General features: G+C 34.9%; 1 protein-coding gene across 1 annotated transcript; it reads left to right on the top strand.

Annotated features, from left to right (window-relative positions):
* The first annotated feature begins 644 nt into the window (after positions 1-644).
* Positions 645-19,201, top strand: ANXA1 (annexin A1). Its single transcript, XM_015117907.3, has 13 exons — positions 645-704; positions 7,424-7,503; positions 7,597-7,705; positions 8,234-8,328; positions 9,156-9,269; positions 9,692-9,782; positions 11,670-11,749; positions 12,364-12,420; positions 13,995-14,088; positions 14,970-15,065; positions 16,351-16,409; positions 17,846-17,968; positions 18,859-19,201. The coding sequence occupies exons 2-13, from the start codon at positions 7,438-7,440 to the stop codon at positions 18,913-18,915; spliced, it is 1,041 nt and encodes a 346-aa protein (XP_014973393.1). The 5' UTR covers positions 645-704; positions 7,424-7,437; the 3' UTR covers positions 18,916-19,201.
* The last annotated feature ends 1,283 nt before the right edge of the window (positions 19,202-20,484 follow it).

Here is a 20,484-nt window from a genome sequence, read left to right on the forward strand (position 1 = left end):
ACAACTTAGATAATGCCCCTATATACAAAAGTAAAAACAGCTAGGCATGGTGGCTCACACCTGTAATTCCAACTCTTAGGGAGGCAGAGGCAGGAGGATAGCTTGAGCCCAGGAGTTTGAGACCTGCCTGGGCAATATAACAAGAACCCATTCTCCACTAAACGGGAGGGAAAAAAGACAACAAAACAAAAGTAAAAACAGGTTCAGGAAAATTAAATATGTCCCTAAAGTCACAGAATAATAAGTGGAGGTGGAATTCAAATGTAAAATTTTGTTTGTTTAGTTTTGAAGGTAACATACTTTTTTTAGTCTACAACCTATTTAACTACAAAAGTGTGCCAATCAGTGGTATTAGGATTGGGGCAGATGTATACTCTGAAAATAAAAGTGCAAAATAAATATACCATCTGGAAATAAAAGTGCAAAATACAGAGGGGGGAAAAAATCAGTCCTTCCATTTATTTTCCTTTGTAATGCCAGTCGAGTTGGTTTAGTGAGTAGTTTTGCAAGACTTGTTTCACTTTGTTTTTGGACATAGCTGAGCCACGTACTTCAAACAGAAGGCAGCCAATTACTAACTTCTGGTTGCTAGGTGTGGCTTCCTTTCAAATCCTATAAAATCAGGAGCCCAAGTCTCCACCGCTAGTGTGAAATCTTCAGAGAAGAATTTCCCCTTAGTTCTTTGCAAGAAGGTAGAGATAAAGGTAAGTCTTGGTTTTCCTTTTAGTTAGTTTTGGTTGTTTTGAAAACTTTTCTCATCACTATGTTAAATGTTACTGCTTCTACAGGATTTATGGTTAGTTGCATTTAACATGATAAGTCATTCACAAATCTTTCTGTAGAATTACATTGGATATTTATATTTTAGGAATCACAAATTACAATGTTTTTCTTCTTCTTAGTTAACAAATACAAGTAAAAATATGATAAGTTTGCTTAATACTGGCTCATTGTACTCTTGGTAAGCTACCATGAGAAAGAAGGAAAGAATGTGCTTTTCCTTTGGTAGCCTTTAAAGAATGTGTTTTTCCTTTTCTTCCCCTTGAAATATTTCTTCCCAAGAGCTGTGTGTGTTTTACGGAGAAATCATGATGGGGGCTGCTTTTTGGGGGCAAGAACAAAAGTGATAAGAGTGAGCTGCAGGGAACTGTTTCAAAATAGTAGGACTTTCATAATTTATTTTCCTCTTTTGTAAGGAAAACAAGATAGATCAGACCTCAAAGTGATAATCATGCCCTTTGTAATAAACATTTTTAAATATATGTTATGTTTGCTCGTGCTATTTAAATTAAAAATATATGTTATGTTTGCTCGTGCTATTTAAAATAAGAAGGTCCGCTTATTACTTGTTTCATTTAAAGAGGGTGTGGTCACATTCCTTTTCTTGGAGGCTCTGTGTCATATACAGGCTTTTCAAATGCTGGCTGGAAAACCTAAGAAGGGAAATACTTACTGGGTAGTGTCAGATACATTAGCCTAAGGGAATGTTAGTAAGGCCCTCTAACAGCTATTCCACTTGAGTGTTGCATGAGCTAATGGCCATAAAACTCCTTAGAAAAGCGCAAAGCAAAACTAAAGAAGAGTATTTACTGGTGTTGGATATATTTGTAAAAGTGAGATTACAAATCATGACCATATATCTGGGTATTTTTTCTTAAACATATTCCTTCAAAGATTTTTCTGTTTTTTCATTTTAAATGTTTATTAAATGTTCTGATTTCTTATGTTCACTGCTAGTTAATTAACAAGGATGAGATTTTTCCTGCCTCGATTATGTCTAAAAGATTGTATAAACTTTGAAAAAGCAATGTTACCCCCTTTCCACAGGAGTATTTTGGTAGCTGTGAGAGAGTGCACTTTGCAAATGACTCAAATGTGGTAAAATGTTGGTTTCATAATTCTGAAATGGCCTCTTCCCCAAAAGTGACATTACCACCCTAGCTCCAGGCTCAACCACATCTGGCACATAGTCAGCATTTAACAGATGTTGACAAAATACTTAAGAATAATATTATTAAGGAACCAACCAGAGTTTCAGGCTTATTAAATACTTTTTCAACCAAAATGTCTGCAAAGGTTGATTTCTGAAGATGACATTAGCTCTCTCTAGGCCTATTAATTTATGACATTTAAAATAAGAGCTAAACCAGTGGAATATTTTCAATGATAAACTATAAACAGTTTTTTGAAGTCAACTATTTCCTTTTCCTTTAAAGTTGGAGAGAATTTCATCAGGAAGCTCAGAACAGATCCAATTTACACAATACCCTCCTTCATTATGCTAGTTTTCTTCATCTTCATCCACTTGAAGTAAAATTTAAGATTGGCACTTCAGAGCTGTAAATGGATCTTAGATACTAATTACTTCAACATTTTTATTTTATAAACGAAGACCCTCTGGAGAAGCTAAATGTTTTTCTTGAGGTCAGATCGCCAGATAATCAAGAACTAGTACACTTCAATTTGTATTTTATATCCTATAGTTGTGGGGAGAAAATGTTTGTTAAATTAGTGTAGATATGTTTTTAAAAATATTAGCAATGATACATGATACTCATTCAATAATACTTATTAACATCCAGAATTCCAGGCATTTTGCTAGGTATTGGAAGTACATACATAATGAATATTATTATGTTAGCACGGGCCTCATGGCCTGCTCCTGGGGAATATAAATAAACCAATGGAAAGTGATAATACAGAATGGTGGGGCTGGTGTAGGGGTGAAGTCAGGATGCTATGGGAGAGCATGGAAGGTCACCTAATCCAAGACTGAGGAACGAATGAAGGGTTTCTGAAGAACATGATGAGGTCAATGCTGACGCCTCACTTAGGAGTAGCTATTAGTTAGGCAAAGAGAACTGAATGTGGAGAAGGAACAAGTATTCCAGGCAAGAAGAACACCCTATCGAAAAGCTCGGAAGCAAAACATTAGTGAGGCTACCTTTCATAAATTGCTTTTTGTAAATCATGCCATTGTGTAGTCTTAATTGCCTTCTCTCATCAGGAAAGGTGTGGGAAGGACTTGTGAAATATATATTCGAGGAAAAACTATGCACAAGGCATGCATTTAAAAATAAACTCTCTAAGGCTGGGTGAAACTTGCCATGGTCTGCACAAGTTGACTGTTAATGAATTTGATTCTCAGGTGTGAGTTATTAAAAAGAACACTGATCATGTCATTTTCTTTTTGGTCACTAATTTAAAAGAATAACATCCTTCCCTCCTTCCTTCCTTCCTTCCCTCCTTCCCTCCTCCCCTCCTCTCTCCTTCCTTCCTTCCTTCCTTCCTTCCTTCCTTCTTCCCTTCCCTTCCCTTCCCTTCCCTTCCCTCTTTCTTTCTTTCTTTCTTTCTTTCTTTCTTTCTTTCCTTCCTTCCTTCCTTCCTTCCTTCCTTCCTTCCTTCCTTCCTTCCTTCCTTCCTTCCTTCCTTCCTTCCTTCCTTCCTTCCTTCCTTCCTTCCTTCCTTCCTTCTTTCCTTCTTTCGAGTCTTGCTATGTAGCCCAGGATGGAGTACACTGGCATGATCTCGGCTCACTGAAGACTCCACCTCTTCCTAGGTTCAAGTGATTCTCCTGCCTTAACCTTCTGAGTAGATGGGACTACAGGCACTCACCACCATGCCTGGCTAATTTTTGTACTTTCAGTAGAGACGGAGTTTCGCCAAGTAATCTGCCCACCTTGGCCTCCTAAATTGCTGGGATTACAGGTGTGAGCGACCATGCCCAGCCAAAATATACAACACTCTGGAATCAAAAGGGATGGATTTATGTCACCAGTCTTACCAGTACTAGCAGGAAGACTGCCTGAAAATAATACTCAGTTTTCCCAGATAGAAACTGAGGATAATGATGAAAGGCTGTTATTCCAAGCAAGGGTTAGTTGTTGCTGTTACTATCATTGCAAAACTCTGATAGTTCTAGATTGTAACCAGGAAGATATAATCAACCACAAACCTCAGCTTCCTCTGTCACAAATACTAGAGGTAGCCTTTCAGGAGGCTGAGAGATGGAAAAATGAAGGGGGTTCTCTTTTAGGACACATAAATATGCAAAAAATGCTACTCTTTAGAAAGTTATACATTCAAATAATAGATAAGTTGACATTGGTAGGCAATGCATATTCACAAAAAGACCATTAATTAGAAGAAATGTGAAATATTGTTAATTTCCTTATAGATTAGCCTATGTATAAATGGCTAATTTCACTTTCATTGAGCTCATGCTAAGTACTTAAATAAACTTAGTTTTAGAGCTTATTGTTGGTTAGTTGAAATCTGTATTGAGTTAGTTAAAATCTGTAAGTTGATAGAACAGGCTCTTTAAGATCTATTGCAAGCTTTATACACTGCAAACAAAAAGACAGAAAAAAGAAAACCTTTTGTGAACTCATTGGCACAGGTAGATTTTCATGCAGAGTATAGGTACTGAGAGTCAGAATGGCTTATGGATAGAATTTGGCCAATATATATATAAAATGTATTTGGTATTTGTTAGATGTATTATAATTATTAGGAAGCTCAGTTAATATGTGCAGTTGGCTTTGGGCCCTTAACCAGCTGTATGTGATAAAATCTGTTTCCTTTAGAGCAATTTCTATATCCTGCCTTGATGCTCCTGTCTTTAATCTTTGCTAAGAGCTAGTGGTGAATTTGGCTGAATTCAGATTCCGTTTTTCTCTAATTGATTTCTTGAAGAAAATTCTCTATTGGCTGCTTTTCTTTCCTAGATTATGCTTTTAGTCTATCCAAATACTTCAGGCTGGAATGTAGGAACTTAAAAGATATAAATCACAAAGCTATCTCCTCTAGGGATGCTCTCTCTGTCAAATAAGTGACTTAAACTACTTATTTTTGTTATCTTGTATTGTGTAATTAGTATACCTTTTCCTAGGCTCTGTCTAGCTTTTTTTTTTTTTTTTTTTAAATGGACATTATTCAAGTATTTTTTAGAAGTAAAAAAAAAAAAAAAAAACTACTATGGTAAAGTTTTTGTAAAGTTTATTTTGAAGTTATCAGAGACACCTTTAATTTTAGACTGGACTATATCTTTAGTCTTTGTTTTGCTTTCTTTTGAAGTTTTTATTTGCTATTTGAAAAGAATGGAATTAATGAACATGTTTTTATAAGTGATGGAGTAGTACTTTACCAAATGATGAATTATAACACTTATTTTGATGATTCTTCTTTATCGAAGGCTTGGATGAGATGATGAAAATGGAAATTTAGAGTGCCTGAAGCTGCTAGAATTGCTTTTAAAGTATTGGGTGTGTCAATTAAGAAGTTGGAATATGAAACTCCATGTGGCAACCGCAATTGCACAGACCAGATTGTAATGGGAACTAAAACCTTGTGCAAAATTGCACGTTGTTACTTCACCTCAGGAAACAATTTTAAATTTATCGATTAAATTTAGGAAAGAGGCAACTTTAAATGAGTGGAAAAGGTATTGGTTCTTCTCACAGATGACAGAATAGTAATAAGAGCAATCCCATGAGAATTAAGTGGAGATGGTTTCTACTTTGGATATTATTTTCTTCATGCATTCAGTGTTATTACTTGGAACTCCGGTTATTTTTTAGCAGGTGTAAATTGAAAGGGTTTGTCTGAACATGCTGTTGTGGAATTAGTTTATGGGTTTTATGCCTCATGAGTCACTTATCTTCATATCAAGAATTTAAAACTGCCAAGATTATCCTCTCAACCTCTCTCGCAAGTATTCATGAGAGTAGTCTCTAGAGGGGTGAAACAGAATGGTGTGGATAGACAGATCAGTGTAGACCTTGAGCAAGGCCTCTGAAAAACGTCCCCAGACTAAAAGGATCGTGATGGCTTTTTATGCGTGTGTGGCCAAAACAGAGAATACATTAATTTTTAATATATCTAAGATCTTAAAAATATATGTCTCATTAAATAAAAATATTGCCAAGTCATGATAGCAATTCAAGAAATTTCCTTTAAGATAGAGTTTGCCAAAAGAACATGCATGTTACAAATTTCACCTCTAGGCTTCCCTTTAGAACCAAAAATCCTGTATAAAGTAATCCTTTTCTGGGTTTTTTGTCTTGGGTGGAAAAATACATAGGACTACTATTTAGACAGCTCAAATAGGATGAAATGTGAAGACAGCAATTATTTCAATGCTGAATAATTTTATACCAAGAAATAGAAAAGGAAACTAAATTATTCAGGGAGAAATATCACCTGGATATCTTTTTACAGATAAAATTTTAAATCTGAATTCACTTGTACAGGTTGTCACAGATTATTTTACCTTATAAATGTAATCATTGTCTGGGAGCGGTGGCTCACACCTGTAAATCCAGTACTTTGGGAGGCCAAGGTGGGCGGATCACCTGAGGTCAGGAGTTCAAGACCAGCCTGGCCAACATAGTGAAAACCTGTCTCTACTAAAAATACAAAAATTAGCTGGGTGTGGTGGCCAGTGCCTGTAATCCCAGCTACTCAGGAGGCTGAGGCAAGAGAATCACTTGACCCCAGGAGATGGAGGTTGCAGTCCTATCACTGTACTCCAGCCTGGGCGACGGAGCAAGACTCTATCTCAAAAACAAAAACAAAAACAAAAGCAATCATTAAGCTTTTCATCTAGCCATTACTTTTGGACAGGTTCTCATTAATTCTACATAGATGGTCTAATGGTCTACTAAACAGTGTTCTAATCCTCCATCTTGTCTATCTCTTAGCCATTCTCCATGATACAGGATGAATGGTCTTTCTGAAACATAAATGAAACCATGCTGCTTTAAAAAAACACACAAAAAGAAACCCTTTTTGTGGACACATTTAAACTTCTTGTTTCAGTTTCTGCCAACATTTCTCGCTCCAGCAAACTTTCTTCAGCTTCCCAAATATGACAAGCTTCTTGTTTGTGCTCTTTAACTTTTCTGCCAGGTTAATTTTGACTCATTTCAAGAGAGGCTTGGGTCAGCCAGGGCCTACTCTAAGAAGTTTCTTTAGCCTTTATGTTTTCCTGTGGAGAACACACACTAGTTTTAAGTCCTGAGGGTACATAAGATGATTTTTCAATGTTTTTGTACTCTCACTGCTTGGCATATGGTGGATGGTCTATAAATTTAGAACAATGTAGGGAACCACAAAGTCCTCTCTTCAGCCTGTGTGCTTACTTGTAGTAGTTGTCTGATCCCTGAAGTTTAGAATTGAATATGCCAAGAAAGAGTTCAGTTTCAGAGAGGAGGGTATGGCTTCATTTTAAGGATAAAAGCTTCCTTTAAAAAAAAATAAAGTTACGTCTTACATTTTGTTATGCTCCTAAATGTAGTTAATCCTGGAAAGTAAGAGCAAGGCTACTCTCTAATGCTGCCTCTTATGTATGTAAGAGGTGAGGAAGGAGAGGTTGTGTATGGTGCATTTGTTTTGTAAAAGCATCTACCTGTTTTCTTTCCAGACACTTTTTCAAAAATGGCAATGGTATCAGAATTCCTCAAGCAGGCCTGGTTTATTGAAAATGAAGAGCAGGAATATGTTGTAAGTAGAGTGATAATAAAATGATGATTGCAATATTGAAATAAAAACGAATATAAGTAAATGGCCATTAATTTATTTCTCTCTCATTCTTAGCAAACTGTGAAATCATCCAAAGGTGGTCCTGGATCAGCAGTGAGCCCCTATCCTACCTTCAATCCATCCTCGGATGTCGCTGCCTTGCACAAGGCCATAATGGTTAAAGGTAATGTGTTTCCTGAAAAGAGTTCCCTCCTGGACGTTTCGGAATGGCTATTGGAATGACTGTCAAAAAACAGACATGTGCAATGGGAAGAATCTGTTTCATTTTGAAGATAAAAAATTTCTTTGCCAAATGAAGATATAATTATTTACTTAACACTGAGGAAATTGTGTTCAAATCCGTGGAATCTCTACTGTTACAGCAGATATTACTAGCTCATTTCTAGTAGAAACTCCATGCTGAAATTAAAACCTCTGTTCACACATAGAGTTGGAACTAGGATCAAACACTGCAACACTGAGGGCCAGGAAAAGTTAATTGTCTCTTCCTTTCTCACTCAAATGAATGAAATGTCATTCTCCCAATTGCTTCCCTGATATATAGTATAACATTGATTTTCTATGCTGATAAATAATTTATACCTCTTAATTTGTTAAGAAGTTCATTTGGAACATCTCGATAATGAATTCTTTTATGTCAACTGATGATGAAGAAAATTGATGTTAAAGGCTGTCGGCCCTTTATTTCCAGGTGTGGATGAAGCAACCATCATTGACATTCTAACTAAGCGAAACAATGCACAGCGTCAACAGATCAAAGCAGCATATCTCCAGGAAACAGGAAAGGTGAGTTAGAGTGGTAAAGTTAGATATTCAATTTCAGCATATTTATACTTAACCATGGATTCGGAGGCACAGTTACCTAGTTCTTTAAGTTTCTAATCACTGTTTTCTCATTATATCTGTGATTGGGATTGCAGTGTTTATCCACTTTGTTGCAATTGAATCCATTTTATCAAATTTCCTATTTTATACATTAGTCATCTTGGTGTATATTCTTTGCAGATGTGGTGCTTTGGGGTCAAATTTTTAATTTGAACATAAACACCAAGATTGCTGCTGTCAATAAAGAATATGGTCTGATTGAAATGTACTAATATTTAAACTGAGCTGTTTAATGCCTAAAGTTTATATATAATTCTACTTTAAAAATAAACCTTATGTCTTTTATACCAAATATGAGTTTTTTAAAGCAACAAAATTAGAAAACTATATAATTTCAATATCTGATTATACTGCTTATTTGAGAAGAGCAAACCTCAAAGATTGGAAACATGAATATATTATTTTAAAAGTAATTTTACTTCTGTTTTCTGTTAGCACACAGTCCGCTTTGTGATTTCTCCCCTGTATAAAAGACTACTAACCTATCCTTTAAGAAGTTATCGATGAATTCAGTAAATTTTATTCTAATCCCTCTAGATCTAAAAGAATAAGATAATGTTTCAAAATATTTGGTACACGTTGTATGTGAAGGAAAGAAGCTCTAAAAGATGGTTGGGTTTAGGGATGAGTTGTATGATGACTTAAAGTCAGGTAATACCACATTTTTTAACCTAGCACGTTACTTATTTGAAGCCCTGATTCTAATCTTTTTTTTTTTTTTTTGGTAGCCCCTGGATGAAACACTGAAGAAAGCCCTTATGGGTCACCTTGAGGAGGTTGTTTTAGCTCTGCTAAAAACTCCAGCGCAATTTGATGCTGATGAACTTCGGGCTGCCATGAAGGTAAATTACCCAATTTAAGCAAACTCCTTTCCTCAAGAGGATGTATTGGGCAAGTCACTTATGCTTATGTTCTTTTCAAAATCTAGTACAGTGGCCATCAATCAGTGGGAGGTTGAAGGATAAATAAATTAATAACTCAATGAATTAATATATACATGAAAACGTAAATGTTGGCACTAACACCTTTCACGTCATGTCCCTGTATGAGTCATATATTTGCATTTTTATTTTTACCCAAAATATTGATGATAAACTTGTTTTGTTTTAGGGCAATGTAATAGAGCTTATTGTAATTATTAAATAGTGTGGGTGAAATTTACTAAATGACAGAGTCAAACAAATTTTGGAACACCAAAAACTAGTTGATCCTCTTGAATGAAGATTTTTTTCTACATTTCTCCTTTTCTTCTCTTCAAATTTAGGGCCTTGGAACTGATGAAGACACTCTGATTGAGATTTTGGCATCAAGAACTAACAAAGAAATCAGAGACATTAACAGGGTCTACAGAGAGGGTAAGTGGTAATGTCCAACAGTCCAAGTGCCTTAGTTGAAAAGGAAATCTGATATACTTTCTTAAAATTGAATGTGTATGTTAATTATGGCAGCTTTGGAATCTCTACATATCAAAATGTTTCTTTATTGTTTGGCACATGTCTATTAAATGCTGTTACCAGGCAACGCTTGTGTTGCTAGGTTGTTGACAACGGAGATGGTGTCCCAATCCCCAACAAGCTTGCATTTTAATATAAAATTTTCCTCTAGGATAAATGGCCACATACAATTATAATGGAAACCTCAATTGAGAGCACCGAATTTTTAAAAATTTCTGAAAAACATTTTTCTATTATTCTGGAATGTGTTTTATAAAAATGTCCCAATGTCATTTATTTTGAAAAGAATACATAATAACAAAAAAAAATCTTCTAACAAAATGCTCTTCATTTGTCCATGAAAAAGTAAAGAATTAGGTGCTTATAATTCTCTGTTGGAAACCTTAACTTTATCGTTATGAACATAAGCAACTCACTCTTTATCTCCAGTTAAATTCACAGAATAAAAGACTAGTCTTAGCTTATTTTGTCTCTTCAGTGAAGCATCTCATTTAAATGATGTGCTCAACACTAAAAAGAGGGTAATTGCAAATCTGTTACCATTTTCCTTCTCTTATTTCCCTGAGCTGCTGGCTTTTTTGCTTTCCCAACCCAATATGTGGCACATGGAAGATCTTTCTGCTTGCTTCTCATACCAAGCATGGAGAATACAATAGCTTTTGCATGTCGTTTTCAGAGGAATTTAATAAAATAATAAAAATAAAGAAGCTTTTAAACCTCATTTTCTGCAATTCTTATTTAATTACCAATGTTTATGTTAGATCCATGTATCAGTGATAATAATAATAATAATTTTCTGTTTAATAAAACAGAGTTTATAAAAATAAGTGGTTTTTTTTTTATTATGCCATGATACAGGCCAGTGATAGCTTATTAAATTGCTCAGTTTCAAGTTGTTTTAGTCTGTTTGTTGCTATAAAGGAATATCTGAGACCAAGTAATGTATAAAGAAAGGAAATACTGTAAAAAAGTATGGGACAGCGTCTGCTTCTGATGAGGGCCTCATACTACTTCTACTCATGGGAGAAAGCAGACAGAAGCAGATTATGTACAGAGAGGGAGAGAGAGAAAAGGAGGTGCCAGGCTCTTTTAAACAGCCAGTTCTTAAAGAAACTATAAATGAGAAATCACTCACACCGAGCCATTCATGAGGGATCTGCCCCCATTATCCAAACATCTCCCAACAGGCCCCACCTTCAACAATGGAGAATAAAGTGCAACATGAGCCTTGGCAGGGCCAAACAAACAATATCAAAACCATAGCACTAGTCAATTACAAATTCAATTTATTTTTCCTATTACAATATAATTTTACGTAGTTAAGCAGAAGTGTTTACACACACATAAATCATCAAACTGCGTTACTTATAAGACATTTATAGTTTTTAAACTAAATAATTTGTATTCAAGCAAGTACCTCATTTTGTTCTTTTAAACAATTATTTTATTCATTCTATTGCTTAAATTCTGCCATGTTGTATTTCAGAATTAATTACTAATGTATACCTATACAATTTATTCTTAACAAAAGCTTTATGACTATGAATTTTCAATCACAGTATTATCTAAATTGCTCCCATTGCTTCATATGAAATAAATTCAATGATCCAAAAATTTATCTGCTTTAATTTTTCTCTTCTTATTTAAAAATGATAATATTTTGAAACGTGTTCCATAAGTCATTGAACACTATGGCACTGTGAATTTTCAACCAACTTAGAGATGTCAGACATTCTTCTTATTATTCATCACTGGTTTACTATAAAATATATTTTTCTCTTTTCTCAGAACTGAAGAGAGATCTGGCCAAAGACATAACCTCAGACACATCTGGAGATTTTCGGAACGCTTTGCTTTCTCTTGCTAAGGTACAACTCAGATACTTTAGGAAATGCCTCTTGTTTTATAAAGACTAATTTCTTAGTCCATTTTGTGTTCCTATAAAGGAATATCTGAGGCTAGGTAATTTTTAAAGATAAAAAGGTTTATTTGGCTCAGGATTCTGATGGCTAACAAGTTCAAGATTGGGCATCTGTGTCTGGTGAGAGCCTCAGGCTGCTTCCACTCCTCACAGAAGAGGAAAGGGAGCTGGTGTGTGCAGAGACCACATGGCAAGAAAGGAAGCAAGAGAGAGAATGGGGAGGTACCAGCCTGTTTAACAACCAGCTCTTGTGGTTCTCATGAGCAAGAACTTATTCCCAGAGATGGCATTAATCTCTTCGTGAGAGATCAGCCCCAGGACCCAACTACCTCCCTCTAGGCCCCACCTTTAACACTGGGGATCAAATTTCAACATGAGGTTTGGAGGGGAAGAACATCTAAAATCATCGCAAGTAAAATCTTGGATCTGAACTCCATTTAGAAATGAGTAACAGAATATCTTTTTCTCAAAAAATATTATTTATCTGAGGTTAAGAGAATTAAGTAAATCATGCAATTACATGCTAGAGAAGAACTTACAATAGAATGGGATTTCTTTCAGGGTGACCGATCTGAGGACTTTGGTGTGAATGAAGACTTGGCTGATTCAGATGCCAGGGTAAGGAAGTGCTTACAAAATACTGCTGCAGTCCTTCTTCCTACCTTAGGTGGGGCTACCACATGATGCCCTGTGAAAGCAAATCTAAGATCTCCTGAGAGACCAATGGCTTCTTAAGGTACCTTTCCTGAATGAGGCATGACTTTCTGTAGCCCAAAAGAGAAAAAATGTAGTCTTTGTAAGTTTTCAATATCTCTCATTATTCATAAAACCAGAGAGAACTAAAGAAGGACAATACAAATTTGATTTGTCATTCACAAGAACTGTTTGTTAAAAAAAACTCTGACCTTTCATTGAACTAGGTATAAGAAAGGGAAGTGTAATTTTTTTTATGTGAATGGAAAGAGTAAGCATACTTAACATTATTTTTAACAGAGAACTTTGGAATGGTTTATAGATGTTGATTTATATTGTTAAAATATTACTGCAATGATAAGAGTATAGGATAAATTATAATAATATATACTTTCTAACATATTGTTTTATATAGTTTCAGTGACATTGCTGGTTATTTATACGCAAAACCACTGGCAATGTAAGAAAAATCATACCATTTTAAAGTCTGGAATTTCCATTTAAAACAGACAACTAATGTTTGCATTATGCCTTCTCATGGAACAGTATTCTCTAGAGAATTCATTACAATGCTTCACTAAGGATAGAGATTTCTTTGTGTACCTCCATCCACTTCTGCTATACCAGTACATTATCATGTACATAATTGGCACTCATGAACTTTTTGTTCAATAAATGCATACCTATCAGATCAATTTGCTTGAAAAGTGCAAAATAACTTTTTACATACATTGGAGGTTTTATCATTTCAATAGAAATTGTTCAAGCATATTAAAGAACAAGAGTTAGCATTTGAATAATTGCCCATAATAAAAAATTCTTATTTGCTTTTGACATTTCTGAGTTTGCTTTCCATTTTAAGACTATCAGGGTTCTTAATATATATTTATGGAGGCTACATGGATTAGTATGACCCAAGAGAATGATGGTAGTTAACATTTCAAAGTTAATAGAGACTGCTTGTGACAAATAGGGCAGGGATCATATTTTTCATATATAATAGAAAAAAAATCTGTAATTTAGTAAGGTTGAAATATTTGTCTAAGATTATACGGCTTTGAAATTGCAGAGTCAGAATTTGAATCCAGAAATTCTAACATCAAAATGCAAGGTCCAGGTTATGGTTGAATTATTGATTTATAAGTAACATTTGCTGATAATTATTTTGAACAACAGAGTAAAAAATCTTTTTAGAGATCCCCGTGGAGTTGTCTTGCTATAGAGCATAATCTTGAAGCAATTTAGTTCAGCAAACATTTATTCTGCAAACATATATTCAGTCTCTAGTGTTTACAAGGCACCTTGAGAGAAACTGTGGGAGATATTTGACAAACAAAATAAGGTCCCTATCTTTAAAGAACTTGCAATCTTATTGTTGACTACTCTGATTGTATTGGGCACAAAGCGACTGCCTAGATAATCTTTGACAAGGTCTAACATTATTGTGCAGATATTATTTCAGCAGATAGTGAAGTGTTTACTTTTATGTTTCTTGACAGGCCTTGTATGAAGCGGGAGAAAGGAGAAAGGGGACAGATGTAAACGTGTTCAATACCATCCTTACCACCCGAAGCTATCCACATCTTCGCAGAGGTAACAATAAATTTTTTTTTTTCTGGAATCTGTTTATGGAAGATGCAATTTTCTTCTTTGAGAACAAATAAGAGAAAGTAAAAACAGAACCCTTTATCAATATCTCTCCTGTATCAAACTGATATAGCTTTCCTGACTCGTTATTTGTCCATTTGTCCAATTTTGTAAAGCCACTACTTTATAATATTTAATACATTTTGTGACTTGGGCATGTGGAACATCATTTTGTTATTTTCACTGCTTTTACTCCCCTGAAAGATTTGGAATATATGTGGGAAAAGACATGCATAACAGAACAAATGAAATTAGTATGAAGAAAAACAAAACAAAACAAAACAAACCCTTAGAGCTAAATGAAGAAAGAAATATGTAGGTGCTTTGGAAAAACAACAAGACAAAACTCAGAAAAAGGCCTGGCCTTTGAGTGCAAGATTTAGCTCTTAGCCTCTTGGAAGCCAAGGCAATGGAAAAGTCATGATGATTACCAAAGTTCATCATCTTATAATGGTATACTGATTTCTACTGTTAAATGTAAGAGAAACTTAGTGCACAGGTCTTTATATAAGGGAAGATCCATTTGCTGTGGTTCTTAGAACTGCTGTAGGAAGTGTTATGGTTGTCAATCACATGCCATTTCTAATAACTGTCAACGCTTGCAAACACTTCCCCAAAATATACAGGAATACCAAAATGGCCATGTGAGTTACATTCCTAGGAGAGGATTAAGTATTCATGTTATGATTAATTGTGTATATTGCTTTAAAAGGTGTAGCCAAAGTTGTTATTCTAAAAAATTCTTTGAGTCAGTGGCCTTGACTTTGCTAAAGTTTTCTAAAGAAAAGGATGTTTTGTATGTATCTTAGTTTAAATGTAATATTCAGTGTTTCAGAAATACACCAAGTACAGTAAGCATGACATGAACAAAGTTCTGGACCTGGAGTTGAAAGGTGACATTGAGAAATGCCTCACAGCTATCGGTATGTAGTCCTGCAACTGAAAGAGTTTTCTAACTAGAAATTGTATTTTCAATGCTATCCTATACTTAACAACAACAACAGCAACAAAACCAATAAAAGAAAAAAACAACCAGAAGTAGTGCATCTGTTTCAACTGAAGCAACATAAAAGATTGGCAAAGTACTATAACCTTAATAACAACAGATATTATTCCCCTTTTCGAAAATATGGAGAGATAGACTATACTTACTGAGCACCTACTTATATCAAGCAATGTACCAGGCTGGGCACACACCACAGAGGCAATTCAGAATGATCATTGAGAGCACGGGATCTGGAAACAGATAAATGTAACTTCAAATCCTGGTCTACTACTTGTTAATTGTACAATCTTGGGCACGCCCAGGAAAGTCTGGTTCAGTGGGTCTGAATTGGCTTCTAAAAATCAGTACTTTTTAAAGATTTCCCAGGTTATTCAGAAAGCCATTAGGGTTGGGGAACCTATGTTCTCAAACAGTGTTTCTCACACGTGACTACGCACTTGAATCCCCTGGAAAGCTTGTTAAAATGCAGATTCTGATTCCCCAGGTCTGGGGCGGAGCTTAGATTCTGCTTTTCTGACAAGCTCCCCATTGATGCCAATGTTGTTGGTCCATAGATCCCAACAAGATGAAGAACACTATGAATTGACATGTGCTAATATTATTTGGGTTCTGCTTTATATTTAAGCCCATCCTATCCCAGAGTGTTTTATTTATTCATTCATTTATTTTTACTTATTTGTTTGTGCAACTCTTATTTTAGATGCAGAGGTGCATGTGCAGGTTTGTTCCATGCGTGTACTGCACTCAGGTAGTGAGCATAGTACCCAATAAGTAGTTTTTTGACCCATGCACCCTCTCTCCCTGCCCTCTCTCATAGTCTGCAGTGTCTGTTGTTCACAGAATGTTCTTTTAAAATGTTCTTATAGTAACATAAAGTACTTATACAGCCTCGAACACTTAGTAGTTTCTCCATTTCCAAGGAGAATATATGCAGAATAGCACTAACTACTGAAATTGCTGTTGAAATGTATTTAAGGTAATAAAAAATTGGTCATCAGGGGAGAGAATATTCAAAACCACCATCTAGAGTGTCACAAATATCTTCTCATAAGTTAACTGCCCTATACTGGGAGATGACAGGTGAAGAATGGTGATGAGGGATAGAATCCTGTTGGCAAAATTCTACATTTCCTGTTTCTTTCATATGCATATTTCATTTTTTTCATGGTAAATACATCAACTAAAATTTTCTCCTCTTACAGTGAAGTGTGCCACAAGCAAACCAGCTTTCTTTGCAGAGAAACTTCATCAGGCCATGAAAGTACGTACCATTCTACTTATATGCCCTGCTTAGAGGAAGAATTATTTGTAGAAAGAACAGAAAACCTCATATTGTTTGAAAATCACACATTTAATATCTTCCCATTAGAGAGAATCATTGTTCTATTCAATGGAAGAGGTAATACACTACCTTCTTAGAATAAACTTCTGTTAGATTCAGTCCCTTTTGTTTACAGGTGAGATTGTAAAGTGAGCCTGGTAAGTGATTTATAGCTCACTTGTGATTTGCTTAAAACCTGTGTGGCCACTGGAAAGGTGATATACTTTCTTTTTTAATGCATAATTTTAGTGGCCTACTTCCTCTATGGTTGTGAGTTTTATAATCTCCCACTTTATGAGTCTGAATTGTCGTTTTTATTACTCTGTCTTTCATGCCACAGATTAATAGTTGACTCTTTTGAAATGTCATTCTATGATTAAGGATGTAGAAAGATGTATTTGAGATCAGCTATGTCACTTTTACTTTACTCTCTGACACGCATGGCATTATACAAGGTGCCATTTCTGTACTGATAGTTTGAGCCCATAAATGAAGAATATGAAGTTATCTTCGTTTTTTCTTTGCAGCTCCAAAATAAAGAGGTTTTCAGAGAAAGAGAAAGAGAGAAAGATCTAACTGTTTGAATAATATGAAGGAGCATCTATGAAATGATAGACGTGCTAGGTACTGCTCTGTGGTGGTTAGCATAGTTGCTGCCCCTTTCTGTGATACTCTAGTGTGATATTTCATTGGGTAATGATGAACACCTGGTGCCATGGAAGAGCAAAGTGGGACATATACTCCAGACTCTGGAAATTCATGTAGCATTGCTGTCAGCTAAACTAAGACCTGAAGTTTGAATAGAAATGAGCCAGGTGAGGGCAAGAGTGGAAGAGATGGGGGATAAAGCAAGGGTGATCCAAGAGGAGGAAGTAACCCACACACAGGCTTTGACAGAACCTTTTCAAGACAGTAAGTATAGAGTGAAGGTGCACAGTGGAAGAGATGGTAGAATTAGGCAGGATATTGTAAGTCTTGAAAAGAATTAGGCAGGATATCGTAAGCCCTGATTAGTTTCTATCCTAAGAGCAACAGAAGATCACTGATAGTATTTTAGATAGATAGACTAGACTATTAGATTTCCAGTTTAGAAGTTCCCTTTATTTGTAATTACTGAATAGTGTAGAGACTGGATGGTGAGAGACGAGTTAGGAAGTTGACAGCTCTCTATACCTACCGCTAATGTAGAGGATTGTTTATTTTCATTTCATTACCATTTGTGTAAGGGGTGTGTGTGTGTGTGTGTGTGTGTGTGTGTATAGCTAGTTTCTCTATAGAAATTATATGGAAGAGTAAGAAGCCTTAACTTTAAAATTGATGTTCTTTAATGAGAGTATTTTCTGAATATAAGAGACACCATCATTTGTTTTGGCCAGGGTGCTGGAACTCGCCATAAGGCATTGATCAGGATTATGGTTTCACGTTCTGAAATTGACATGAATGATATCAAAGCATTCTATCAGAAGATGTATGGTATCTCCCTTTGCCAAGCCATCCTGGTATGTTGTGATTCCTCTAATGCCATCCCCACAAATGAAAGTTCTTTTTGCAAGCTCTTCAAAGAGAAGAATTGACTTATTGTATCTATAAATTTAATATGTAAGATTAATTTAATATAGTATGGTGTATACTTCATGAGTAAATTGAACTTTCACTGGTAAAATCTACTAGTGAGTTCTCTACTGAAATACTAGGTACATTTTTCAACCAAAGTCATGGAAACATTTAGTTTCCCATGCATAAATTCAGAAAGCAAAATATTCTAGTGTTCCCCCTAAAGTAGATAGACATTATGGTTTATTTTGCTATTAATATTGGTCAGAGGATTAGAAACTTCTTATTCAAAATATTTATCTTAATTTTATCACATGTAAAATGTTTAAAACTTATGTTCAAGTTATCTCATAAGAATGTTAAAAAAAACATGACAGAGCAGTCAAGGGTTTTGGACTTATTGAAAGGTAGATAACTATTTAAATTTAATTAATTATTCATATTGGACAACTAAAATCTACCCAGAAAACGTGAGAAAATTACAGGCACTATACGTTTCTCTTCTTCTGGTGAGTGAATCAGGTATTTCCTCACATAGGATATGAGATTATGTGTTATACTTATTTAATTCTGTATGATATTTCATTCATAGAAAATAATGGCACTAATATAAAACATAATTAATTCAGAGAAGTTTGTAATCTCAGTCTTGAAGGCTATTGCTTTTTAATGAAATGATAAAAAAATGTCAGTTATCTGTTGTACATATTGTTTAATTAAATGAATGGTAATGTATAATCTCATCTACAGCTAAGTCTAAAAATAATTCTTGTATAATTAAAAAAATTAGAGTAATTATGGTTTCGAGTAACATACTTTACTTTTGAATCAACAGGATGAAACCAAGGGAGATTATGAAAAAATCCTGGTGGCTCTTTGTGGAGGAAACTAAACATTCCCTTGATGGTCTCAAGCTATGATCAGAAGACTTTAATTATATATTTTCATCCTATAAGCTTAAATAGGAAAGTTTCTTCAACAGGATTACAGTGTAGCTACCTATATGCTGAAAAATATAGTCTATAAATCATTTTTATATTGTAACTCTGTATAATAGAGACAAGTTCCTTTTTTAAAAATGTTTACCCCAAACCATAAAACCCTATACAAGTTGTTCTAGTAACAATACATGAAAAAGATGTCTATGTAGCTGAAAATAAAATGACATTACAAGACAATTGGTGTGTCATTGACTCTTGTATTTTGATTTTTTTATGTGTAATTCAGTGGTTTAATTTGACATCAAGTGATAGGAGCCTGAATCCTAGGTTATAATTATTTAATGAAATAGAGTTCACATTCTGAATTGAATAAAATAGTTACAGATTTTGACTAGGGACACTACATTTTATCATCTGTGTACAGACTATTGAGATGGTGTCCCGTATAATAAATTTATTGCACTAGCATTATAACAATTTGGTATATTCTATATTTCATTAACTAGTATAAAGATGAAATGGCAATATTTGTAAAATGTTCTCATGTTTGTTTCATGGTAAGTTTACATTTATTTTTTCTAAGAAACTGCCAAATTGTTTTCCTGAGTGGTAATACTATTCCACTTTACCACCATAAATCTAACATTGGTTCAGTTTCTCCATATCTTTGTCAGCATTTGAAGTTGTCACTATTTTGTATTTTTAGCATTGCTATTTATTGATTTATTTGAGACAGAGCCTCGCTTTGTTGCCCAGCCTGGAGTGCACTGGTGTGATCTCGGCTCACTGCAACCTCCATCTCCCAGGTTCAAGTGATTCTCCTGCCTCAGCCTCCCGAGTAGCTGGGATTACAGGCATCCACCACTGCAACCAGTTTTTCGTATTTTTAGTAGAGATGGAGTTTTGCCATGTTGGTCAGGCTGGCCTTAACTCCTGACCTCAGGAGATCCACCCGCCCTGGCCTCCCAAAGTGCTGGTTACAAGCATGAGCCACTGTGCCCAGCGCTTTTTTTTAAAATTTATTGTCGAATTTTGAAAATTCTTTATACATTCTGGATATTAGTCCATCAGATATATGGTTTGCAAATATTCTGTGGTAGTCTATAGCTTTTCTTTTCATCCTCTTAGCAGGTTCTTTTACAGTGTAAAAATTTTCAATTTTAATGAGATCCAATTTATTATTTCTTTTCCTTTTATAGTTGTACTTTTGATGTCATGTCTATAAGTTCTTTAACCCTTGGCTTTAATAATTCATGTTTTTGCTAAAAATTTTACGGTTTTACATTTTACATGTAAATTTGTGATCCATTTTGAGTTGATTTTTGTATAAAGGGAGAGACTTAGGTCTGGTTCTTTTTTGGTTGGCGTCGTTATAAATGTCCAATTGCACCTGTACCATTTGTTGTTGGTTGAAAAGGGTATCCTTTGTTAATCTGCTTTTGCACTGTCATCAAAAACAATTGGATATATTTGTGTTGGTCTTTCTTTAATTTTTGATATTTATGTTTAATGAAAATATA

Source organism: Macaca mulatta, chromosome 15 (assembly GCF_049350105.2).
Source record: "Macaca mulatta isolate MMU2019108-1 chromosome 15, T2T-MMU8v2.0, whole genome shotgun sequence".
Classification (NCBI taxonomy): domain Eukaryota; kingdom Metazoa; phylum Chordata; class Mammalia; order Primates; family Cercopithecidae; genus Macaca; species Macaca mulatta.

Coding starts and splice junctions, on each gene's coding strand:
- ANXA1 (XM_015117907.3), top strand. CDS start 7,438: ATGGCAATGGTATCAGAATTCCTCAAGCAGGCCTGGTTTATTGAAAAT. Junction 7,706..8,233: donor CAAGGCCATAATGGTTAAAG/GTAATGTGTTTC, acceptor CTTTATTTCCAG/GTGTGGATGAAGCAACCATC. Junction 14,089..14,969: donor CTATCCACATCTTCGCAGAG/GTAACAATAAAT, acceptor TGTAATATTCAG/TGTTTCAGAAATACACCAAG.